Consider the following 23047-nt stretch of genomic DNA (forward strand, 5'->3'; position numbering starts at 1 on the left):
AGTGGCAGCTATGGGCTTATTACCCCGATTTGCCAACGCACCAAGGTAAATCGGGAAGAGCCGGGCACAGTCCCAGAACTGTCGCATCTAATGTATGCGGCAATTCTGGGCGGCTGTTGGCTGATATTGTTAGGCTGGGGGGCTCCCCATAACGTGGCGCTCCCCATCCTGAGAATACCAGCCTTCAGCCGTATGGCTTTATCTGGCTGGTATTAAAATTGGGGGGGAACCGCACGCCGGTTTTTTTAATTATTTAATTATTTATTTCACTGCACAGTATAGACCCGCCCACCGGCTGCTGTGATTGGGTGCAGTGAGACACCTGTCACTCAGCGTGGGGGCGTGTCTCATTGCAACCAATCATAGGCGCCTGTGGGCGGGGAAAGTAGGGAATACGAGATTGTTTAACCTCATAACGACGGCCGTACGACTTAAAGCGGCGGCAAAACAGGGTACTTATTCTGTTCCGCCGCTTTAAAGAGGCGGCCCAAAAAAAACCCTGTAGCGCCCCCCAGCGACCGAAAATCTCGGGGGTTTCAGCTACCGGGGGTAGCTGAGACCTCCCAGATTATGAATCGGGGTGTTTTTTTTGGACCCCGATAATGTGATCGCCGGTATACACCGTATACCGACGGTCACATAAAAAAAATAGAAATGGCCGGTAAAACTGATTTCTTTTTCATCTGACATGATCAAACATGTCAGATGAGAAAGAAATCTAAACCCCTAGTGCCCCCAAAGCCACCGGTACCGGAGAGTCCCCCCCCCCCCACCCCTACCCCCCCTCCGGAGCAGTCAAAATGGCGCCGAAGTGCACAGAAAACTGCCGCCGCCGCCGGCTCTGCATTCATTTCCCTCCGATCTGAAATGATCAAACATTTCTGATCAAAGGGAAATGTCCTCCCCCTGACCTCTCCTCCGGTACACCGGAGCCCTCTGCTTACCGGAGCCCCCTCCGGTTCTCCAGAGCCACCCCCCCCTCCCCCCTCCGGAGCGTGGAAGATGGTGGCGCACAGCGCGCGGCCGCATTCATTCTGCTCTTTCTGCCGCATGTGACACGTCACATGCGACAGAAAGGTGTCCCCAGGTCCCGCTAGGTCACCCCCCCAGCCCCCGGTCTTACGTTACCTGTCTGGTGATCCGTCCCGCGATCACGCCGCCTCCTTCTTGAATGCTGGCGGCGCATGCGCAGACAGCGGCTGTCAGCTGGATCCCTGCAAGCAGCTACGCTGACGTCGCTGCTGCACAGGCTGCTCCACTGTGGACCGGGGGAGAGTGAGTGCAGTAATCTGCAGCCACACTCCTCACATGGAGAGACTGCTATTCCAGAAAATGGGGGGTACGTTCTGTGAGCGTGCCCCTCATATTCTGGAATGAGGTTACTGCAGGTCACTCTGCCCTAAGTTGGACCGGGGCAGTGTGAGTGTAGTATTCTCAGATTACTGCACCCACACTGCTCATGGAGAGCTTGCTCTTCCAGAAAATGGGGGATACGTTCCCTGAATGTGCCCCCCATATTCTAGAAGATCCAGAGTCGGCGTGGGACCTCCAAAATGGATTACAGCGACCGGAATTTCTTTATTTTCAATAAATTGGGGAAAGAGGAATGTTTCGGGGAGTGTTTTTTCAAATAAATTTTTTTTTGTCTTTATTTTTTTCTATTACTGACTGGGTTAGTGATGTCGGGTATCTGTTCAGATGCCGTGACATCACTAACCCCAGGGCTTGATGCCAGGTGACATTACAGCTGGTATCAACCCCATATATTACCCCGTCTGCCACCGCACCAGGGCGCGGGATGAGCTGGGGCGAAGCGCCAGGATTGGCGCATCTAATGGATGCGCCACTTCTGGGGCGGCTGCGGCCTGCTATTTTTAGGCTGGGAAGAGTCCAATAACCATGGCTCTTCCCACCCTGAGAATACCAGACCCCAGCTGTCCGCTTCACCTTGGCTGGTGATCTAATTTGGGGGGAACCCCACTTTTTTTTTTTTTTTTTTAAAAAAAAAACGCCTGGGGAGCCCTCCAAATTGATCACCAGCCAAGGTGAAGCTGTCAGCTGTGGTTTGCAGGCTACAGCTGTCTGCTTTACCCTAGCTGGCTATCAAAAATAGGGGGGACCCCACGTCGTTTATTTTAATTATTAATTTTTTGGGGGGCTAAATACAAGGCTAGGCACCCTTTAGTGCCACATGAAAGGCACTAAAGGGCGCCAGCTTAGAATATGCAGGGGGTGGGACGTTATATATGTTTGACATCTATCCATTCATCCATTGTAGCATTTTAGGCTGTGCGCCCACAATCGGGATTTGCAGCGTTTTGGGCGCAGAGTGTTTTCCCTGCGTCCATAGCGCTGCGTTGTGCAGTAGAAGCACAGTGGAAGGATTTTTAGAAATCCCGTGCCCTCTGTGCTTCTTTTCTCCGCAGCATACACTGACCTGTGGTGCAGCTTCCCGAGCCTCAGCATGTCAATTTATGCTGCGGAGACAAGAGTGTTCTCTGCAGGTAGCATAGAGCTCCACAGCAGCCTGAACCCAAATCGTGGGCATGGGCAGCTGCGTTCTCCCGTGGACAACACTCACATCTCTGCAGGAAGGCTGACACTGTGTACTAGACGCCGTGTCGCTGGAGCATGGCCACATAGCCTAAAAGTGAGACATTTGTTGCTACAGCAACATTTTTGTGAAGTACCTGTGGATTTAAAATGCTTACTATACTCCTGAATAAAATCCAGTTTCCAAAATGGGGTCACTTGTGGGGGGTTTCTGCTGTATAGGTACCCAAGGGGCCCTGCTAATGTGACATGGTGCGCGCAATTTACTTCAACTTTTCCAGAATTCAAATGGTGCTCCTTCCATTCCAAGCCTTCCCATTAATCCAAACAGAGGTTTGGCCACATGTGGGGTATCCCTGTGCTCATAAGACATTGGATAACAACCTGTTGGGTCCACGGTTTGTTGTTGTCTCTTGACAAAGTAAGAAATTTGATGCTGAAGCAACATTTTTGTGAAAAAAATTAAAATTTTCAATATGGCAACCTAAGCTTATCAAATTCTGTGAAGTACTCGTGGATTCAAACTGCTCACTATACACCTAGATAAAAGCCTTGAGGTGTCTTGTTTCCAGAATGGAGTCACTTGTGGGGGACCGCCACTGTTTAGGCACCTCAGGGGCTCTCCAAATGCAACCTGGCGTCCGCTATTGATTCCAGCCAATTTTGCAGTCAAATGGCGCTCCTTCCCTTCCGAGCCCTGCCATGCGCCCAAACAGTTGATTTCCACCACATATAAGGTATCGCCAAACTCAGGAGAAATTGCACAATAAATGTTATGCTGAATTTTTTCCTTTTACTCTTGTAAAAAAAAAAGCTACCTGGTTGAAATAAGAATTTTGTGGTAAAATTTTATTTTTTTTTCATGGCTCAACGTTATAAAATTCTGTGAAGCACCTGGGGGTTCAGGGTACTCACCAAACATCTAGATAAATTCCTTGAGGGGCCTAGTTTCCAAAATGGGGTCACTTGTGCGGGGTTTCTGCTGTTTAGGTACCTTAGGGGTCCTCCAAATGTGACATGGTGCCCGCAATCTTTTTCAGCCAAATTTCCTTTCCAAAATTCAAATATTGCTCCTTTCGTTCCAAGCCCTCCCATTTGTCCAAACAAAGGTTTCAGACCACATGTGAGGTATCACCGCGCTCATAAAAAAGTGGTTAACAAACCTTGAGGTCAAATTTTTGGAATTACCTCTTGAAAATGTGAGAAAATTGATGCTAAAGCAACATTTTTGAGAAAATTATTAAAATGTTCAATATGACAACGTAACGTTAACAAAATCTGTGAAGTACCTGTGGATCCAAAATGCTCACTATACCCCTAGATAGAAGTCTTGAGGGGTCTAGTTTCCAAAATGGTGTCACTTGTGAGGGGTTTCTTCTGTTTAGGTACCTTAGCGGACCTGTAAATGCAGCATGGTGCCCGCAATCTATTTCAGCCAAATTTGCTTTCAAAAATTCAAATATTGCTCCTTCTGTTCCGAGCCCTCCCATTTGTCCAAACAGAGGTTTCTGACCACATGTGGGGTATCGGGCGCGCTCATAAGAAAGTGGGGAACAAGTTTTGGCGTCCATTTTGTTGTGTTATTTCTTCTAAAAGTGAATAAATTTGGGTTAGAGCAACATTTTTAGGTAAAATTTAATTTTCTTTGTCGCTCCTAATTGGGAGACCCAGACAATTGGGTGTATAGCTACTGCCTCCGGAGGCCACACAAAGTATTACACTAAAAAGTGTAAGGCCCCTCCCCTTCTGGCTATACACCCCCCCGTGGGATCACGGGCTCCTCAGTTTTATGCTTTGTGCGAAGGAGGCCAGACATCCACGCATTGCTCCACTGTTTAGTCAGCAGCAGCTGCTGACTATGTCGGATGGAAGAAAAGAGGGCCCATACTAGGGCCCCCAGCATGCTCCCTTCTCACCCCACTTTCTGTCGGCGGTGTTTGTTAAGGTTGAGGTACCCATTGCGGGTACGGAGGCTGGAGCCCACATGCTGATTCCTTCCCCATCCCCATTAGGGCTCTGGGCGAAGTGGGACTTTACCGGTCTCCGGGCACTGAGACCGTGCTCCATCCACAGCCCTGGAAGATCTGCTGGATACGGAGCGGAGTTTCCTCAGGGTCAGGACCCTGCGTCAGCAAGGTACTCCGTGTCCCCGGGCATACCGCACGCACACTGCAGCATTGCTGGGTGTGTTAGTGCGCCGGGGTAAACAGCGCTGCTGCGCTTGTGCCATTCCTCACTACAGCTCTGCTGAGTGAGTAAACTTAGTGCGAACGGCCGATCCGGCCGCGGGGGTCAGTGTTTTACTGCGTCGCGGCTGGGATTTGTGGTGCGCCGGGGACTTCCACGCTAGCCGTGCATATATGACGGCCGCGCTTATTACTACAGTCCCCGGCTTTTGCGGCCTAGTTCGTATCGTTCCCACCCCCAGACCTGCCAGTCAGGGGGAGGGCGGGACGCTGTGCAGACCATCAGCGCTGAGGGCTGGAGTCTGTTTTACATACTCCAGCCCTCACACTAGGCACAGTAGGACGCAGTTTCCCGCACTTTTGTTTGTGGCACGCCCACGGTCCGCCCCTCTTCACTGGACGCCGGCAGCCATTCCTGTCTGCACGCTGAGCTGCAGAGGGGAGACGGGGAGACCCAGACACGGGATTCTACGACCTCACACCCCGCTTTTCAGCGGGCGGTAAGCAGCCCTTAAGGGCTCTCCCCCACTTGTGCCATAGTGTACTTTGTATTTTGAGCTGTTTGCACTGTACGGTCGCTGGTGATTTTCTGCTATATACCCTCCTAGATTACTCAAGGAGACACAGCATGTCGGCCGCAAAAAGCAAAAGTGCTAAGGCACGGACTTTATATGCTGCTTGTACCGCATGTGGGGCTGTTCTACCGGCAGGTACCACTGACCCCCATTGTGTGCAGTGCTCGGCCCCTGTGGCAATTGCTCAGCCGGGGCCTCTGCTAGAAGTGACCCAGGGAGAACCACCTGTGAATGCTGTCCAGGTGACAGGGACGGAGTTTGCAGCTTTTGCTGACAGATTGTCTATGACTATGTCTAAAATTCTTGAGACACTGCAGTCTAGACCAGTAACTCTGGCCATGGGCACTGTTGATTCATTGCCCCCTGGTCCCCCTCAGCTGCAACACTTCCTAGCTCCGGGGGTGTCACATGCACCCCAGGGTGACGACTCTGACTCGGACGACAGTCCCAGACAGCCTAAGCGAGCTCGCTGGGAGCGGCCCTCGACTTCATCACACTGGTCAGGGTCCCAGCAGGAGGACTCTCTGTGTGATGAGGCAGAGGTAGCTGATCAGGATTCTGATCCTGAGACCGCTCTCAATCTAGATACCCCAGATGGTGACGCCATAGTGAATGATCTTATAGCGTCCATCAATAAGATGTTAGATATTTCTCCGCAAGCTCCTCCTGCAGAGGAGTCAGCTTCACAGCATGAGAAATTCCATTTCAGGTATCCCAAGCGTAAATTAAGCACTTTTCTGGACCACGCTGACTTTAGAGACGCAATCCAGAAACACCATGCTTATCCTGATAAGCGTTTCTCCAAACGACTTAAAGATACACGCTATCCTTTTCCCCCTGGCGTTGTCAAGGGCTGGACACAGTGTCCCAAGGTGGACCCTCCCATATCCAGGCTTGCAGCTAGATCCTTAGTTGCAGTGGAAGATGGGGCGGCACTTAAAGATGCCACTGACAGACAGATGGAGCTCTGGCTGAAATCCATCTATGAAGCTATCGGCGCGTCGTTTGCTCCAGCATTCGCAGCCGTATGGGCACTCCAAGCTATTTCAGCTGGTCTTACACAGATTGACACGGTCACACGTACATCTGCTCCGCAGGTGGCACCATTGACCTCTCAAATGTCTGCATTTGCGTCTTACGCGATTAATGCTGTCCTAGACTCTACGAGCCGTACAGCAGTGGCGTCAGCCAACTCCGTGGTTTTACGCAGAGCCCTGTGGTTGAGAGAATGGAAGGCAGATTCTTCTTCCAAGAAGTGTTTAACCAGTTTGCCTTTTTCTCGTGACCGATTGTTTGGTGAGCGTTTGGATGAAATCATTAAACACTCCAAGGGTAAGGATTCATCCTTACCTCAGCCCAGACCAAATAAACCCCAACAGAGGAGGGGACAGTCGAGGTTTCGGTCCTTTCGAGGCTCAGGCAGGTCCCAATTCTACTCGTCCAAAAGGACTCAAAAGGATCAGAGAGGCTCAGATTCTTGGCGGACTCAATCACGCCCAAAAAAGACAGCCGGAAGACCCGTTACCAAGACGGCTTCCTCATGACTTTCAGCTTCCTCTCTCCGCATCCTCGGTCGGTGGCAGGCTCTCCCGCTTTGGCGACATTTGGCTGTCACAGGTCAAAGACCGTTGGGTGAGAGACATTCTGTCTCACGGGTACAGGATAGAGTTCAGCTCTCGTCCTCCAACTCGCTTCTTCAGAACTTCTCCACCGCCCGACCGAGCCGATGCTCTGCTGCAAGCGGTGTCCGCTCTAAAGGCGGAAGGAGTGGTGACTTCCGTTCCTCTTCAGGAACAAGGTCACGGTTTTTACTCCAATTTGTTTGTGGTGCCAAAGAAGGACGGGTCTTTCCGTCCCGTTCTGGACCTAAAACTGCTCAACAAGCACGTAAAAACCAGGAGGTTCCGGATGGAATCTCTCCGCTCCGTTATCGCCTCAATGTCTCAAGGAGATTTCCTATCATCAATAGACATCAAGGATGCTTATCTCCACGTGCCAATTGCGCCAGAGCATCAGCGTTTTCTACGCTTCGTTATAGGAAGCGAACACCTGCAGTTCGTAGCTCTGCCTTTCGGGCTGGCGACAGCCCCACGGGTCTTCACCAAGGTCATGGCAGCAGTAGTAGCAGTCCTGCACTCTCAGGGTCACTCCGTGATCCCGTATTTGGACGATCTACTTATCAAGGCACCCTCTCAGGAGGCATGCCAACACAGCCTGAACGTGGCACTGAAGACTCTCCAGAGTTTTGGGTGGATTATCAACTTTTCAAAGTCAAATCTAACCCCGACCCAATCACTGACATATCTTGGCATGGAGTTTCATACTCTCTCAGCGATAGTGAAACTTCCACTGGACAAACAGTGCTCGCTACAGAAAGGGGTCCAATCTCTCCTTCAGGGCCAGTCGCACCCCTTAAGGCGCCTCATGCACTTCCTAGGGAAGATGGTGGCAGCAATAGAAGCAGTCCCTTTCGCGCAGTTTCATCTGCGTCCACTACAATGGGACATTCTCCGCCAATGGGACGGGAAGTCGACGTCCCTCGACAGGGATGTCTCCCTCTCTCAGACAGCCAAAGACTCTCTCCGGTGGTGGCTTCTTCCCACCTCATTGTCAAAAGGAAAGTCGTTCCTACCCCCATCCTGGGCGGTGGTCACGACAGATGCGAGCCTATCAGGGTGGGGAGCAGTGTTTCTCCACCACAGGGCGCAAGGTACGTGGACTCGGAAAGAGTCCACCCTTCAGATCAATGTTCTGGAAATCAGAGCAGTCTATCTTGCCCTACAAGCCTTCCAACAGTTGCTGGAAGGCAAGCAGATCCGAATTCAGTCGGACAACTCCACAGCGGTGGCATACATCAACCACCAAGGGGGAACACGCAGTCGGCAAGCCTTCCAGGAAGTCCGGCGGATTCTGACGTGGGTGGAAGACACGGCATCCACCATATCCGCAGTTCACATACCAGGCGTGGAAAACTGGGAAGCAGACTTTCTCAGTCGCCAGGGCATGGACGCGGGGGAATGGTCCCTTCACCCGGATGTGTTTCAAGAGATCTGTCGCCGCTGGGGGATGCCGGACGTCGACCTGATGGCGTCACGGCACAACAACAAAGTCCCGGTTTTCATGGCTCGGTCTCACGATCACCGAGCTCTGGCGGCAGACGCCTTAGTTCAAGATTGGTCGCAGTTCCGGCTACCATATGTGTTCCCACCTCTGGCATTATTGCCCAGAGTGCTTCGCAAAATCAGGTCCGACTGCCGCCGCGCCATTCTCGTCGCTCCAGACTGGCCAAGGAGGTCGTGGTACCCGGATCTGTGGCATCTCACGGTAGGCCATCCGTGGGCACTACCAGACCGTCCAGACTTACTGTCTCAAGGGCCGTTTTTCCATCTGAATTCTACGGCCCTGAACCTGACTGTGTGGCCATTGAGTCCTGGATCCTAGCGGCATCAGGTTTATCTCATGAAGTGATTGCCACCATGAGACAGGCTAGGAAGCCATCCTCCGCCAAGATCTACCACAGGACGTGGAAGATATTCTTATCTTGGTGCTCTGCTCAGGGAGTTTCTCCCTGGCCATTTGCATTGCCTACTTTTCTTTCCTTCCTGCAGTCTGGGTTGGAAAAAGGTTTGTCGCTTGGCTCCCTTAAAGGTCAAGTCTCCGCGCTATCCGTATTTTTTCAAAAACGCCTAGCGCGACTTCCTCAGGTACGCACGTTCCTGCAAGGGGTTTGTCATATCGTTCCCCCTTACAAGCGGCCGTTGGAGCCCTGGGACCTGAACAAGGTTCTAATTGCTCTCCAGAAGCCGCCTTTCGAGCCTATGAAGGAAGTTTCCCTTTCGCGTCTTTCCCAGAAAGTGGCCTTTCTAGTGGCGGTCACGTCTCTTCGGAGAGTATCCGAGCTGGCGGCGTTATCATGCAGATCTCCATTCCTGGTGTTTCACCAGGACAAGGTAGTTCTGCGTCCAATTCCAGAATTTCTTCCCAAGGTGGTATCTTCTTTTCATCTCAATCAAGATATCACTTTACCGTCTTTGTGTCCGCATCCAGTTCACCAATTTGAAAAGGGTTTGCATTTATTGGATCTGGTGAGGGCACTCAGGATCTACATTTCCCGCACGGCGCCTCTGCGCCGCTCGGATGCACTCTTTGTCCTTGTCGCTGGTCAGCGTAAAGGGTCGCAAGCTTCCAAATCCACCCTTGCGCGGTGGATCAAGGAACCAATTCTTCACTCCTACCGTTCTGCTGGGCTTCCGATTCCATCAGGTCTGAAGGCCCATTCTACCAGGGCCGTGGGTGCGTCCTGGGCATTACGGCACCAGGCTACGGCTCAGCAGGTGTGCCAGGCGGCTACCTGGTCGAGTCTGCACACTTTTACCAAGCATTATCAGGTGCATACCTACGCTTCGGCGGATGCCGGCCTAGGTAGACAAGTCCTTCAGGCGGCGGTGGCTCACCTGTAGGAAAGGGCTGCTTGTCGGCCCTATCACGAGGTATTCTTTTACCCACCCAGGGACTGCTTTTGGACGTCCCAATTGTCTGGGTCTCCCAATTAGGAGCGACAAAGAAGAAGGGAATTTTGTTTACTTACCGTAAATTCCTTTTCTTCTAGCTCCAATTGGGAGACCCAGCACCCGCCCTGTTTTCTTAGGCTATGTGCGCACTAGAAATGTGAATTTTCTCAAGAAAATTTCTTGAGAAACTTCTGGGAGTGGAAGATTTCCGCACCTGCGGAAAAATCCGCGGCAAAAACGCATGCGGATTTGCCGCGGATTTGCCGCGGATTTGCCGCGGATTTGCCGCGGATTTACCGCAGGTTTGTCCCTGCAATAAATAATAAAGATAATCGATAGACAGATAATGGATAGAGGGAAAGATGGATAGATGAATAGATAGATAGATAGAGGGATAGATAGATAGATGAATAGATGAATAGATAGATAGATAGAGGGATAGAGGGATAGATGGATAGATGAATAGATAGATAGATAGAGGGATAGAGGGATAGATAGATAGATAGAGGGATAGAGGGATAGAGGGATAGATGGATAGATAGATAGATAGATAGATAGAGGGATAGATGGATAGATGGATAGATAGATAGATAGATAGAGGGATAGATGGATAGATGAATAGATAGATAGATAGATAGATAGATAGAGGGATAGATGGATAGATGAATAGATAGATAGAGGGATAGAGGGATAGATAGATAGATAGAGGGATAGAGGGATAGATAGATAGATAGATAGATAGATGGATAAATGGATAGATGGATAGATGGATAGATGGATAGATGGATAGATAGATAGAGGGATAGATAGATAGATAGAGGGATAGATAGATAGATAGATAGATAGATAGATGAGAAAAACCTATATAATGTTCCACCTCCCTGCATTTTCTAAGCTGGCACCCTTTAGTGACTTTCATGTGGCACTAAAGGGTGCTTAGCCTTGTATTTAGCCATAAAATAAATAAATAATTAAAAAAAACCGACGTGAGGTCCCCCCATATTTTGTAGCCAGCTTGGGTAAAGCAGACGGCTGCAGCCTGCAGACCACCGCTGGCAGCTTCACCTTGGCTGATAATCCAAAACAGTGGGCACCCCACGCTGTTATTTTAAATTATATAAATAATTTAAAACAAAAAACGTGCGGTCCCCCCCTTATTGGATCACCAGCCAAGGTAAAGCGGACAGCTGGGGTCTGATATTCTCAGACTAGGGAGGTCCACTGTTATTGGACACTCCCCAGCCTAAAAATAGCAGGCCGCAGCCGCCCCAGAAGTGGCGCATCCATTAGACGTGCCAATCCTGGCGCTTTGCCCCAGCTCATCCCGCGCCCTGGTGCGTTGGCAAACGGGGTAATATATGGGGTTGATGCCAGATGTGTAATGTCACCTGGCATCAAGCCCTGGGGTTGGTGAGGTCAGGCGTCTATCAGATACCCGACATCACCAACCCAGTCAGTAGTAATTAAAAAATAGACAACAAAAAAAGTTTTATTTGAAAAAACACTCCCCACATAGCCTCTTTAACCAATTTATTGAAAAGAACAATCAATCCACGTCCGGCGTAATCCAATAGGGGGGGGGTGTCCCACGGCGATCCATACCATAGTCGCTGTCCCAGTCAATGAAGAACAGAATGTTCCCCATTGGCTGGGAGAGCAATGCAGTGACCTGAGCTAACATCAATAGGTCAGCTCAGGTCACTGCAGGGGATGACGAGCGCTGCCATCAGGAGCATAGATGAGATCATTACCTTCTGTGATCATCTCCTGTACTGCTGACGTCAGCGCTGTCACTGACTGCGTTGTCAGAAGTATCGCGAGAGCCCGTGACGTCACCGCTAGTGACAGTCTCGGGCCGCTCGTGAGACGGGCATAGACAGCGCTGACGTCAGGAGGCAGGAGATCGTCACAGCAGGTAATGATCTCACCTCCTGACAGCAGCGATCGTCATCCCCGCGGCTCCCAGCACTGCAGGATGTCAGTGTCTGCCTGCGCTGCCGCGTGACAGGCTGCTGACACTGCGGGCAGACACTGACACCCTGCAGTGCAGTGTCAGTGTCTGCCTGTGTCAGTGTCTGCCTGCGCTGCAGCGTGACAGGCTGCTGACACTGCGGGCAGACACTGACACCCTGCAGTGCAGGCAGCCGCGAGGCCGGAGCAGGACACAGACTGGCACCTGGAGGTCGCACGGAAGTGCTTCTGTGCGGCGTCCAGGGAGTGTGACGTCTGCTCCGCTTCCTCTTCTGGCCAGGCATAATGACATCGCTTCCTGCAAAACCGCAGGCAGCGATGATCATTCCCGCAGGTAATTCGCGGCTATTCCGGGGGTATACCGCACATCATTGCTACCTGCGGAATACCCCCGGAATACCCCCGGTACCTGCGGAAATTAATGGACATGCACATTTTCTCAAGAAAGTTTCTCGAGAAAATTTTCTCAAGAAATTTTCTTGAGAAAAATCTGCACAGTGCGCACAGCTATTTTTTTTTCTCATTGAATTTCATGGGAAATGTCTGCACAAAGATTGCAGACATTTCTCAAGAAATTTCCGGGGCAAATCCGCGGGTAAATCCGCAGGTAAAAAGCTCTAGTGCGCACATAGCCTTAGGGAGTTTGTTTTTTTCGGGTGCACATGTTGTTCATGTTGAACAGTTCAGTTCTCCGAGGTGGTTTCTCGGGTTGAATTTGTCTTTAAAACAGTTATTGGCTTTCCTCCTTCTTGCTTTTGCACTAAAACTGAGGAGCCCGTGATCCCACGGGGGGGTGTATAGCCAGAAGGGGAGGGGCCTTACACTTTTTAGTGTAATACTTTGTGTGGCCTCCGGAGGCAGTAGCTATACACCCAATTGTCTGGGTCTCCCAATTGGAGCTAGAAGAAAAGGAATTTACGGTAAGTAAACAAAATTCCCTTCTTTGCTTTTTTTCATTCTACATTGCTTTTGTTCATGTGAAGCACCTGAAGGGTTAATAAACTTCTTGAATGTGGTTTTGAGTACTTTGGGGGGTGCAGTTTTTAGAATGGTGTCACTTTTGGGTATTTTCTGTCATCTAGGCCTATTGAAGTCACTTCAAATGTGATGTGGTCCCTAAAAAAATGGTTTTGTAAATTTTGATGTAAAAATGAGAAATCGCTGATAAACTTTGAACCCCTCTAACTTCCTAACAAAAAAAAATTTAGTTTCCAAAATTGTGCTGATGTAAAGTAGATAAGTGGGAAATGTTATTTATTAACTATTTTGTGTCACCGAAATCTCTGGTTTAACGGTATAAAAATTCAAAAGTTGAAAATTGCTAAATTTTCAACATTTTTGCCAATATTCAATTTTTTTCATAAATAAACGCAAAAAATATTGTCCTAAATTTGGTACTAACATGAAGTCCAATATGTGATGAAAAAACAGTCTCAGAATCACCGGGATCCGTTGAAGCGTTCCAGAGTTATAACCTCATGAAGTGACACTGGTCGGAATTGCAAAATTTGGTCTGGTCATTAAGGTGAAAATTAGCTCCGTCACTAAGGGGTTAATGAGCGGCCGGCTTTTTCAAAATAGTAAAAGCCGCCGCAGCAGTGTGAATGCCGTGCAGCGCCGGGGATCGGTGAGTATGAGAGAGGAGGGGAAAATGACCGACAGACTGTGAGAGAGGGACAGAGATAGTGACGGACCGACAGAGAATAGAGACCGAGAGGGAGAGACCGACTGACAGAGAATAGTGATTGACAGATATTGTGACACATCGCTCATTTCCAGTGTTTTAAGTCCCCTTTACACACTGAGACTTTGCTGCACAGAGGGAAACAAAGGACCAAAGAATGGTCCTGAACGATTTGTAGCGATCAGCAACCTCACAGCAGAGGCCAGGTCGCTGATGTGTTTCACACACTGCAATGTCGCTGGGGAGGTCGCTATTACGTCACAAAACTGGTGATGTTACAGCGATGTCGTTTGCGATGTTGCAGTGTGTAAAGCCACCTTAAGACTTTCAGGGTCACAGAGACTGATTTCAAATCGATCTGTGCAGATATAAATGAATCAGACAATGAGATGTGTTCACTGCTTGACCTTGGAGCAAGAACAAGGAGTCAACATCCCATATGGTGTGAACCAACTGATTATGAATTCTCTCAGTATGTTATGAATACCTTTGTTGATTGTTCCTTTTGGTTTGGTGACCTTATCTTTGTTAACACTTTGCAGAAACAGATCTTAGAATCATATTATGAAGCTTCTATGCGATTGTCATATAGACACACAGATAATTATACAACGACATCTATACTTTGATTATTTACACACACAGATCATCTTATTACATCTGGACAAACGACCTATAGCCCAGGCCTACCCTCACAACAGCAGCGATCAGAGCTAGGCTCTGATCACTGCTGTTAACCCCTTGAAGACCTCTGTGCAAATTGTGTATTTCTCACTATATTTTTTTCTTCGGCGCTCCATTGGGAGACCCAGACGATTGGGTGTATAGCTACTGCCTCCGGAGGCCACACAAAGCATTACACTAAAAAGTGTAAGGCCCCTCCCCTTCTGGCTATACACTCCCCGTGGGATCACGGGCTGCTCAGTTTTCAAGCTTTGTGCGAAGGAGGTCAGACATCCACGCATAGCTCCACTGTTTTAGTCAGCAGCAGCTGCTGACTATGTCGGATGGAAGAAAAGAGGGCCCATACTAGGGCCCCCAGCATGCTCCCTTCTCACCCCACTCTGTGTCGGCGGTGTTTGTTAAGGTTGAGGTACCCATTGCGGGTACGGAGGCTGGAGCCCACATGCTGCTTTCCTTCCCCATCCCCCTGAAGGGCTCTGGGGAAGTGGGATCTTACCGGCCTCCAGACTCTGAGGCCGGGCTCCATCCACAGACCCGGAGATCCTGCTGGATACGGAGCTGAGTGCCGTCAGGGACAAGGCCCTGCAACATTCAGGTACTCTGTGTCCCCGTACAGACAGGCACAGACACACGCCAGAGTTGCTGGGTGTGCTAGTGCGCCGGGGACAGTAGCGCTGCGCGCCTGGGTCTTATTCACTACAGCTTAGCTGAGTGACTTTCTGTGTTGGGAACTACCGCGCCGACCGCCCCTGGAGCGGCGGCGCGGCTGAGACTTGTAGTGCGCCGGGGACTCGCGCTGACCGTGCTTTTACGACGGCAGCGCTCATAAATCTAGTCCCCGGCTTTTGCGGCCTAGCTCCGCTTCGTTCCCGCCCCCAACCCTGTCAATCACGGAAGGGGAGAGACGCTGTACAATCAGTCAGCGCCGAGGGCCGGAGTCTTATTTACATACTCCAGCCCTCTCCCTCGGCACAGTGGGACGCCAGTTTCCCGCTCTTGTCTGCAGCACGCCCACGGCCCGCCCCTCTTCACAGGACGCTGGCAGCCATTCCTGCATGCAGTCTGAGCTGGAGAACGGACATAGCCCTGGGAGACCCAGACAAGGGATTCTGGCGACCACACACCCGCTGTTAAGCGGGCGGTAAGCAGCACAAAAGTGCTGACCCCACTAGTGCCACAGTGTTATTTAGTGTACTTTTTGTCTGTACCTATATATTGCACTGTAGGGTCGCAGGCTTCCAAATCCACCCTGGCTCGATGGATCAAGGAACCAATCCTTGAAGCCTACCGTTCTGCCGGGCTTCCGGTTCCTTCAGGGCTGAAGGCCCATTCTACCAGAGCCGTGGGTGCATCCTGGGCATTACGACACCAGGCTACGGCTCAACAGGTGTGCCAGGCAGCTACCTGGTCGAGTCTGCACACTTTCACCAAACATTATCAGGTGCATACCTATGCTTCGGCGGACGCCAGCCTAGGTAGAAGAGTCCTGCAGGCGGCGGTTGCCCCCTCGTAGGGAAGGGCTGTTTTTGCAGCTCTAACATGAGGTATTAATTTACCCACCCAGGGACTGCTTTTGGACGTCCCAATCGTCTGGGTCTCCCAATGGAGCGCCGAAGAAGAAGGGAATTTTGTTACTTACCGTAAATTCCTTTTCTTCTAGCTCCAATTGGGAGACCCAGCACCCGCCCTGTTTCCTTCGGGATTTTTGGTTTTTTCGGGTACACATGTTGTTCATGTTGAACGGTTTTCAGTTCTCCGATGTTCTTCGGATTGAATTTGTTTAAACCAGTTATTGGCTTTCCTCCTTCTTGCTTTGGCACTAAAACTGAGCAGCCCGTGATCCCACGGGGAGTGTATAGCCAGAAGGGGAGGGGCCTTACACTTTTTAGTGTAATGCTTTGTGTGGCCTCCGGAGGCAGTAGCTATACACCCAATCGTCTGGGTCTCCCAATTGGAGCTAGAAGAAAAGGAATTTACGGTAAGTAACAAAATTCCCTTCTTTTAATGTTGTATGGACCTCCTAATTTTTTTTCTTTACTAGATCACTCGGCGAGCCAGGAGAGCTGACCGAGTCGGGGAGGAACTGTTTGAAGCCATCAGACTAGGCAGAAGTGCCATACAAGTGAGGGGCAGTCATTGTTGTGGTGAGAGGAGTCCGGATATACACTACGATACATTTTCATGACGTTATTCCTTTTCCAGATCCTGGTGGATGATTGGTTGGACGGTTACAAGACCGACCACGAGCCAGCGATCCTGGGCCTCATTAACCTCATTGTAAAGGCATGTGGTTGTAAAGGTGAGTGCGGCCGGGAGTCAGCTCCTCTCACGGTTTATGTTCCTACTAGTGTTGAGCAAACCCGAACTGTAAAAGTCCGGATCCGTGCGGTTTCAGGGTCCGATCCGGGTCCGAACTGGACCCGGGAATCCGGCACGATCTGGGTTCGGGATTTTTTATTTTTTTATTTATTTTTTTTCCTCTCTCGCCCCTCTCTCTCTCGCCCCCTCTCTCTCTCGCCCCCCCCTCTCTCTCTCTCGCCCCCTCTCTCTCTCTCGCCCCCTCTCTCTCTCTCGCCCCCTCTCTCTCTCTCGCTACCTCTCTCTCTCTCGCCCCCTCTCTCTCTCTCGCCCCCTCTCTCTCTCTCGCCCCCTCTCTCTCTCTCGCCCCCTCTCTCTCTCTCGCCCCCTGTCTCTCTTCCCCCTCTCTCTCTCGCCCCCTCTCTCTCTCGCCCCCTCTCTCTCTCGCCCCCTCTCTCTCTCGCCCCCTCTCTCTCTCGCCCCCTCTCTCTCTCGCCCCCTCTCTCTCTCGCCCCCTCTCTCTCTCGCCCCCTCTCTCTCTCGCCCCCTCTCTCTCTCGCCCCCTCTCTCTCTCGCCCCCTCTCTCTCTCTCGCCCCCTCTCTCTCTCTCGCCCCCTCTCTCTCTCTCGCCCCCTCTCTCTCTCTCGCCCCCTCTCTCTCTCTCGCCCCCTCTCTCTCTCTCGCCCCCTCTCTCTCCCCCGCCCCCTCTCTCCCCCGCCCCCTCTCTCCCCCGCCCCCTCTCTCCCCCGCCCCCTCTCTCCCCCGCCCCCTCTCTCTCCCCCTGTGCACTATAAAGTGCACATAAATACAGCCTGAGAAAGATGGCTAGTGGATTAAAGATCCACAAAAATGAAAAGATATGCAAAAGAAAAAACAGAAAAGGAGGTTAGGGGGAAACAGAATCCCATACAGGAGAGGTATACCCACATGTACAGCATAAAGGGTCACATATACAAAGTAGTAAGGAACATTGTCAATATATAAGGGTCTCCTATTTGGACTATGGTATCTAGTATAACATATAGGGTTATAAGTACAAAATGGTAAGGATCACAGTCCAAGTTAAAAAAAAACCCCAAAAAACAAACAAACCCTTATGTATTAAGCATAGTAGACAGAGGAGGTCACATCAGGGCCATTCACTTACAGTGCTGGCCAAAAGTATTGGCACCCCTGCAATTCTGTCAGAGAATACTCAGTTTCTTCAGCGCTCTATTGGGAGACCCAGACGATTGGGGTATAGCTACTGCCCTCTGGAGGCCACACAAAGCACTACATCAAAAGTGCAAGGCCCCTCCCCCTCTGGCTATACCCCCCCCCGTGGTATCACGGGTTCTCCAGTTTTAGCTTTGTGTGCGAAGGAGGTCAGACATTCCATGCATAGCTCCACAGATTTTAGTCAGCAGTAGCTGCTGACTATTTCGGATGGAAGAAAAGAGGACACATATAGTGTCCCCAGCATGCTCCCTTCTCACCCCTGGATGGTGTTGTAAGGTTGAGGTACCTATTGCTGGTACAGGGCTGGAGCCTGACATGCTGTTTTCCTTCCACATCCCCTGGTAGGGCTCTGTGGAAGTGGGATCCTGCCGGCCTCTCAGCTCTGACGCCGGGCTCCATCCACAGACCCATTAGAACCTGATGGAGACGGAGCAGGAGTACGATCAGGGACAGGCCCTGCATCATACAGGTACTCTGTGTCCCCGGCAGGCACAGACACACTCCGGGCTGGCTGGGTGTTGTAGTGCGCCGGGGACCGCAACGTTGGAGTTAGTGTCCCTACAGATTACTGGGGGATTTTCTGTGTATGGGAACGCAGCGCCGACCCCCCTCTGGACCGGGCGGCGCTGCTGTGACTTGTGGTGCGCCGGGGATCCGCCGTCCGCGCTTTTACGGCGGCGGCGGTTATAAATTGAGTCCCCGGCTTTTTGGGCCTAGGACGCCGGCAGCTCCGATTCGTTCCCGCCCCCACCCTGTCATTCAGGGTAGGGGAGAGACGCTGTTCGCTAGCAGCGACGAGGGCTGGAGCCTGATTTACATGCTCCAGCCCTCACACTAGGCACAGAGGGAAGCAGGCTTCCCGCTCTTAGCCAGGAACGCCCAGGGCCCGCCCCCCTTCTCTCTCAGGACGCCGGCAGCCATTACATGCATGTCTGGCTGGAGGAAGGACGCAAGGCTCTGGGAGACCTGGACTAGGGGCTATCTGGCGACCACACACCCGCTTTTTAAGCGGGCGGTAAGCGATTTTTCTGTGCTGGTCCCTCTAGTGCCTCACGGTGTATCGGTGTACTGTGTAGGATATAGAGAGATTGTATTTCTTGCACTGTGAGGTCGCTTCTGGCTGCATCTCCCAGATCCCTCTGTGGAAGCAACAACATGCCATCCTCAAAACGCAAGGCTGCCAAGGCTAGGGCTGTGTATACTGCGTGTGCTGCATGTGGGGCTAATCTACCAGCAGGCTCCGATGACCCCCATTGTGTGCAATGCTCCGACCCGGTGCTGCTTCGCCAGCCGGAGTCAGGAGAGGTAGTGACCCAGGCTGAGACGCTTGTAAGTTCTGCCCCGGTGACAGGGACAGACTTTGCAGTTTTTGCTGATAATATGTCTGTGTCTATGGCAAAAATCCTTGAAACCTTGCAATCTATGCATGGGGCTCAGTCTTTGGGCACGGCGAGGCCTCTGTCCTCAGGTCCCCCTCACTTGGAATTAATCCAGCCCACAGGGGGGTCCCCGGCTTCACAGGCCGAGGATTATGACTCAGATGATAGCCCCAGCCACCCTAAGCGAGCTCGCTGGGAAAGACCCTCGACGTCATCACACTGCTCAGGGTCTCAGCGCAATCAGTCTCCCTGTGATGTGTCTGATGAGAGTGATCAGGAATCCATTCCTGGAACCCCTCTCAACCTGGATACCCCTGATGGGGATGCCATGGTAAACGACCTTATCTCAGCCATCAATAGGCTGTTGGATATTTCTCCCCCAGCCCCTTCAGCAGAAGAGGCGGCTGCGGAGCAGGAGAAGTTTCGTTTCCTTTATCCCAAGCGTAAATTGAGTGCTTTGTTGGATCACGCTGACTTCAGAGAATCAATCCAGAAGCACGACGCTCACCCAGAAAGGCGTTTCTCTAAACGATCTAAAGATACGCGTTTCCCTTTCCCCCCTGAGGTGGTCAAGCGCTGGACACAGTGTCCAAAGGTAGACCCCCCGATTTCCAAACTCGCAGCTAGGTCCATAGTTGCAGTGGAGGATGGCGCTTCACTTAAAGATGCCAATGACAGACAGATGGACCTTTGGTTAAAATCTGTCTATGAAGCTATCGGCGCGTCGTTTGCTCCGGCATTCGCAGCCGTATGGGCACTCCAGGCTATTTCAGCTGGCTTAGCAAAAGTGGATGCTATCATACATCCAGCAGTGCCGCAAGTGGCGCACCTTACCACGCAGATGTCGGCGTTTGCGTCTTACGCTATCAATGCGGTCCTAGAATCTACCAGTCGCACCTCAATGGCGTCCGCCAATTCGGTAGTTTTGCGCAGAGCCTTGTGGTTAAAGGACTGGAAAGCAGATGCTGGTTCCAAAAAATGTTTAACCAGTTTGCCTTTATCTAGAGATAGACTGTTTGGCGAGCCATTGGCTGATATCATTAAGCAGTCCAAGGGTAAAGACTCCTCTTTACCACAACCCAGAACAACCAAACCTCAGCAGAAAAAGTGGCAGCAGAGGTTTCAGTCCTTTCGAGGTTCGGGCAAGACACCATTTACCTCGTCCAAAGGGACTCAGAGGACGCAAAGAAACTCAGATTCGTGGCGGGCTCACACGCGCCCCAAGAAAGCAAATGGAGGTACCGCTTCCAAAGCGGCTACCTCATGACTTCCAGCCCCCTCCCTCCGCATCGCCGGTCGGGGGCAGGCTCTCCCGCTTTTCCGGCATTTGGATGTCACAGGTCAAAGACCGGTGGGTGACGGACATTTTGTCTCGCGGGTACAGAATCGAGTTCAATTCTCGTCCTCCAGCTCGGTTCTTCAGAACCTCCCCACATCCAGACCGAGCAGATGCTCTGCTGCAGGCGGTGGACTCCCTAAGAGCGGAAGGAGTGGTGATCCCAGTCCCTCCTCAGGAACAAGGGCAAGGGTTTTACTCCAATCTCTTTGTGGTTCCAAAAAAGGACGGCTCGTTCCGTCCTGTTCTGGACCTAAAACGGCTCAACAAACATGTGCACGCCAGGAAGTTCCGGATGGAAACCCTGCGTTCTGTCATTGCCTCAATGTCCAGAGGAGACTTCCTTGCCTCAATAGACATCAAAGATGCTTATCTCCACGTGCCAATTGCTACAGAACATCAACGTTTTCTACGTTTTGTGATAGGAGACGACCATTTTCAGTTCGTAGCTCTGCCATTTGGTCTGGCGACAGCCCCACGGGTCTTCACCAAGGTCATGGCGGCGGTGGTAGCAGTCTTGCACTCTCAGGGACACTCGGTGATCCCTTACCTAGACGATTTATTGGTCAAAGCTCCCTCTCAAGAGGCATGTCAGCACAGCCTGAATGCTACGCTGGAGACCCTACAGTCTTTCGGATGGATCATCAACTTTCCAAAGTCGATCCTATCACCGACTCAATCACTAACGTATCTTGGCATGGAGTTTCATACTCTAGCAGCGATAGTGAAGCTTCCGCTGAACAAGCAGCGGTCACTACAGACAGGGGTGCAATCTCTCCTGCAGGGCCAGTTGCATCCCTTGCGGCGCCTCATGCATTTCCTAGGGAAGATGGTGGCAGCCATGGAAGCAGTTCCCTTTGCGCAGTTTCATCTGCGCCCACTTCAATGGGACATTCTCCGCCAATGGGACGGGAAGTCAACGTCCCTGGACAGGAAAGTCTCGCTTTCCCAGACGGCCAAGGACTCCCTACAATGGTGGCTCCTTCCCACCTCATTGTCTCAGGGAAGATCCTTCCTGCCCCCATCCTGGGCAGTAGTCACGACAGATGCGAGTCTGTCAGGGTGGGGAGCAGTATTTCTCCACCACAGGGCTCAGGGGACGTGGACTCCGCAGGAGTCCACCCTTCAGATCAATGTTCTGGAGATCAGGGCAGTGTATCTTGCTCTACTGGCCTTCCAACAGTGGCTGGAAGGAAAGCAGATCCGAATCCAATCGGACAACTCCACAGCGGTGGCATACATCAACCACCAAGGAGGGACGCGCAGCCGGCAAGCCTTCCAAGAAGTCCGGCGCATTCTAATGTGGGTGGAGGACAGAGCATCCACCATATCCGCGGTTCACATCCCAGGCGTAGAAAACTGGGAAGCAGACTTCCTCAGTCGCCAGGGCATGGACGCAGGGGAATGGTCCCTTCACCCGGACGTGTTTCAGGAAATCTGTCGCCGCTGGGGAGTGCCGGACGTCGACCTAATGGCATCCCGGCACAACAACAAGGTCCCGGCATTCATGGCGAGGTCGCGCGATCAAAGAGCTCTGGCGGCAGACGCCTTGGTTCAAGATTGGTCGCAGTTTCAGCTCCCATACGTGTTTCCGCCTCTGGCGCTCTTGCCCAGAGTGCTACGCAAGATCAGATCCGAGTGCAGCCGCATCATACTCGTCGCTCCAGACTGGCCGAGGAGGTCGTGGTATCCGGATCTGTGGCATCTCACGATCGGTCGACCGTGGTCACTGCCAGACCGACCAGACTTACTGTCCCAAGGGCCGTTTTTCCATCAGAATTCTGCGGCCCTGAACCTGACTGTGTGGCCATTGAGTCCTGGATCCTAGCATCTGCAGGATTATCTCAAGGAGTCGTTGCCACAATGAGACAAGCTAGAAAGTCGAATTCGGCTAAGATCTACCACAAAACGTGGAATATTTTCTTATCCTGGTGCTCTGCTCAGGGAGTGTCTCCCTGGCCATTTGCATTGCCCAAGTTTCTTTCCTTCCTGCAATCGGGGTTAGAAAAGGGCTTGTCGCTCAGCTCCCTTAAAGGGCAAGTTTCGGCACTATCCGTGTTTTTTCAGAAGCGTCTAGCACGTCTTTCTAAGGTGCGCACGTTCCTGCAGGGGGTCTGTCATATTGTGCCCCCGTACAAGCGGCCGTTAGATCCATGGGATCTGAACAGGGTACTAGTTACTCTCCAGAAGCCGCCCTTCGAGCCTCTGAAGGAAGTTTCCTTTTCTCGGCTGTCACAGAAAGTGTCGTTTCTTGTTGCGATCACATCGCTTCGGCGAGTGTCTGAGCTGGCAGCTCTGTCATCCAAGGCTCCCTTCCTGGTGTTCCACCAGGACAAGGTAGTGCTGCGCCCTATTCCGGAGTTTCTCCCTAAGGTCGTATCCTCTTTTCATCTTAATCAGGATATATCCTTGCCTTCTTTTTGTCCTCATCCGGTTCACCGGTATGAAAAGGACTTACGTTTGCTAGATCTGGTGAGAGCACTCAGAATCTACATTTCCCGCACGGCGCCCATGCGCCGTGCCGATGCACTTTTTGTCCTTGTCGCTGGTCCGCGCAAGGGGTTGCAGGCTTCTAAAGCCACCCTGGCTCGATGGATCAAAGAACCAATTCTAGAGGCCTACCGTTCTGCGGGGCTTCCGGTTCCTTCAGGG

At 51.5% G+C, this 23047-nt stretch overlaps 1 protein-coding gene across 1 annotated transcript in view; it reads left to right on the plus strand.

The window, feature by feature from the left end:
* STAG3 (STAG3 cohesin complex component) overlaps positions 1 to 23047 on the plus strand; it is a 550068-nt gene that overhangs the window by 26504 nt on the left and 500517 nt on the right. The window contains 2 exon segments of the mRNA XM_075346684.1: positions 16206 to 16286; positions 16367 to 16463. Of these exon segments, the coding sequence (XP_075202799.1) occupies positions 16206 to 16286; positions 16367 to 16463 (178 nt within the window).

Source organism: Anomaloglossus baeobatrachus, chromosome 4 (assembly GCF_048569485.1).
Source record: "Anomaloglossus baeobatrachus isolate aAnoBae1 chromosome 4, aAnoBae1.hap1, whole genome shotgun sequence".
In the NCBI taxonomy this organism is placed as follows: domain Eukaryota; kingdom Metazoa; phylum Chordata; class Amphibia; order Anura; family Aromobatidae; genus Anomaloglossus; species Anomaloglossus baeobatrachus.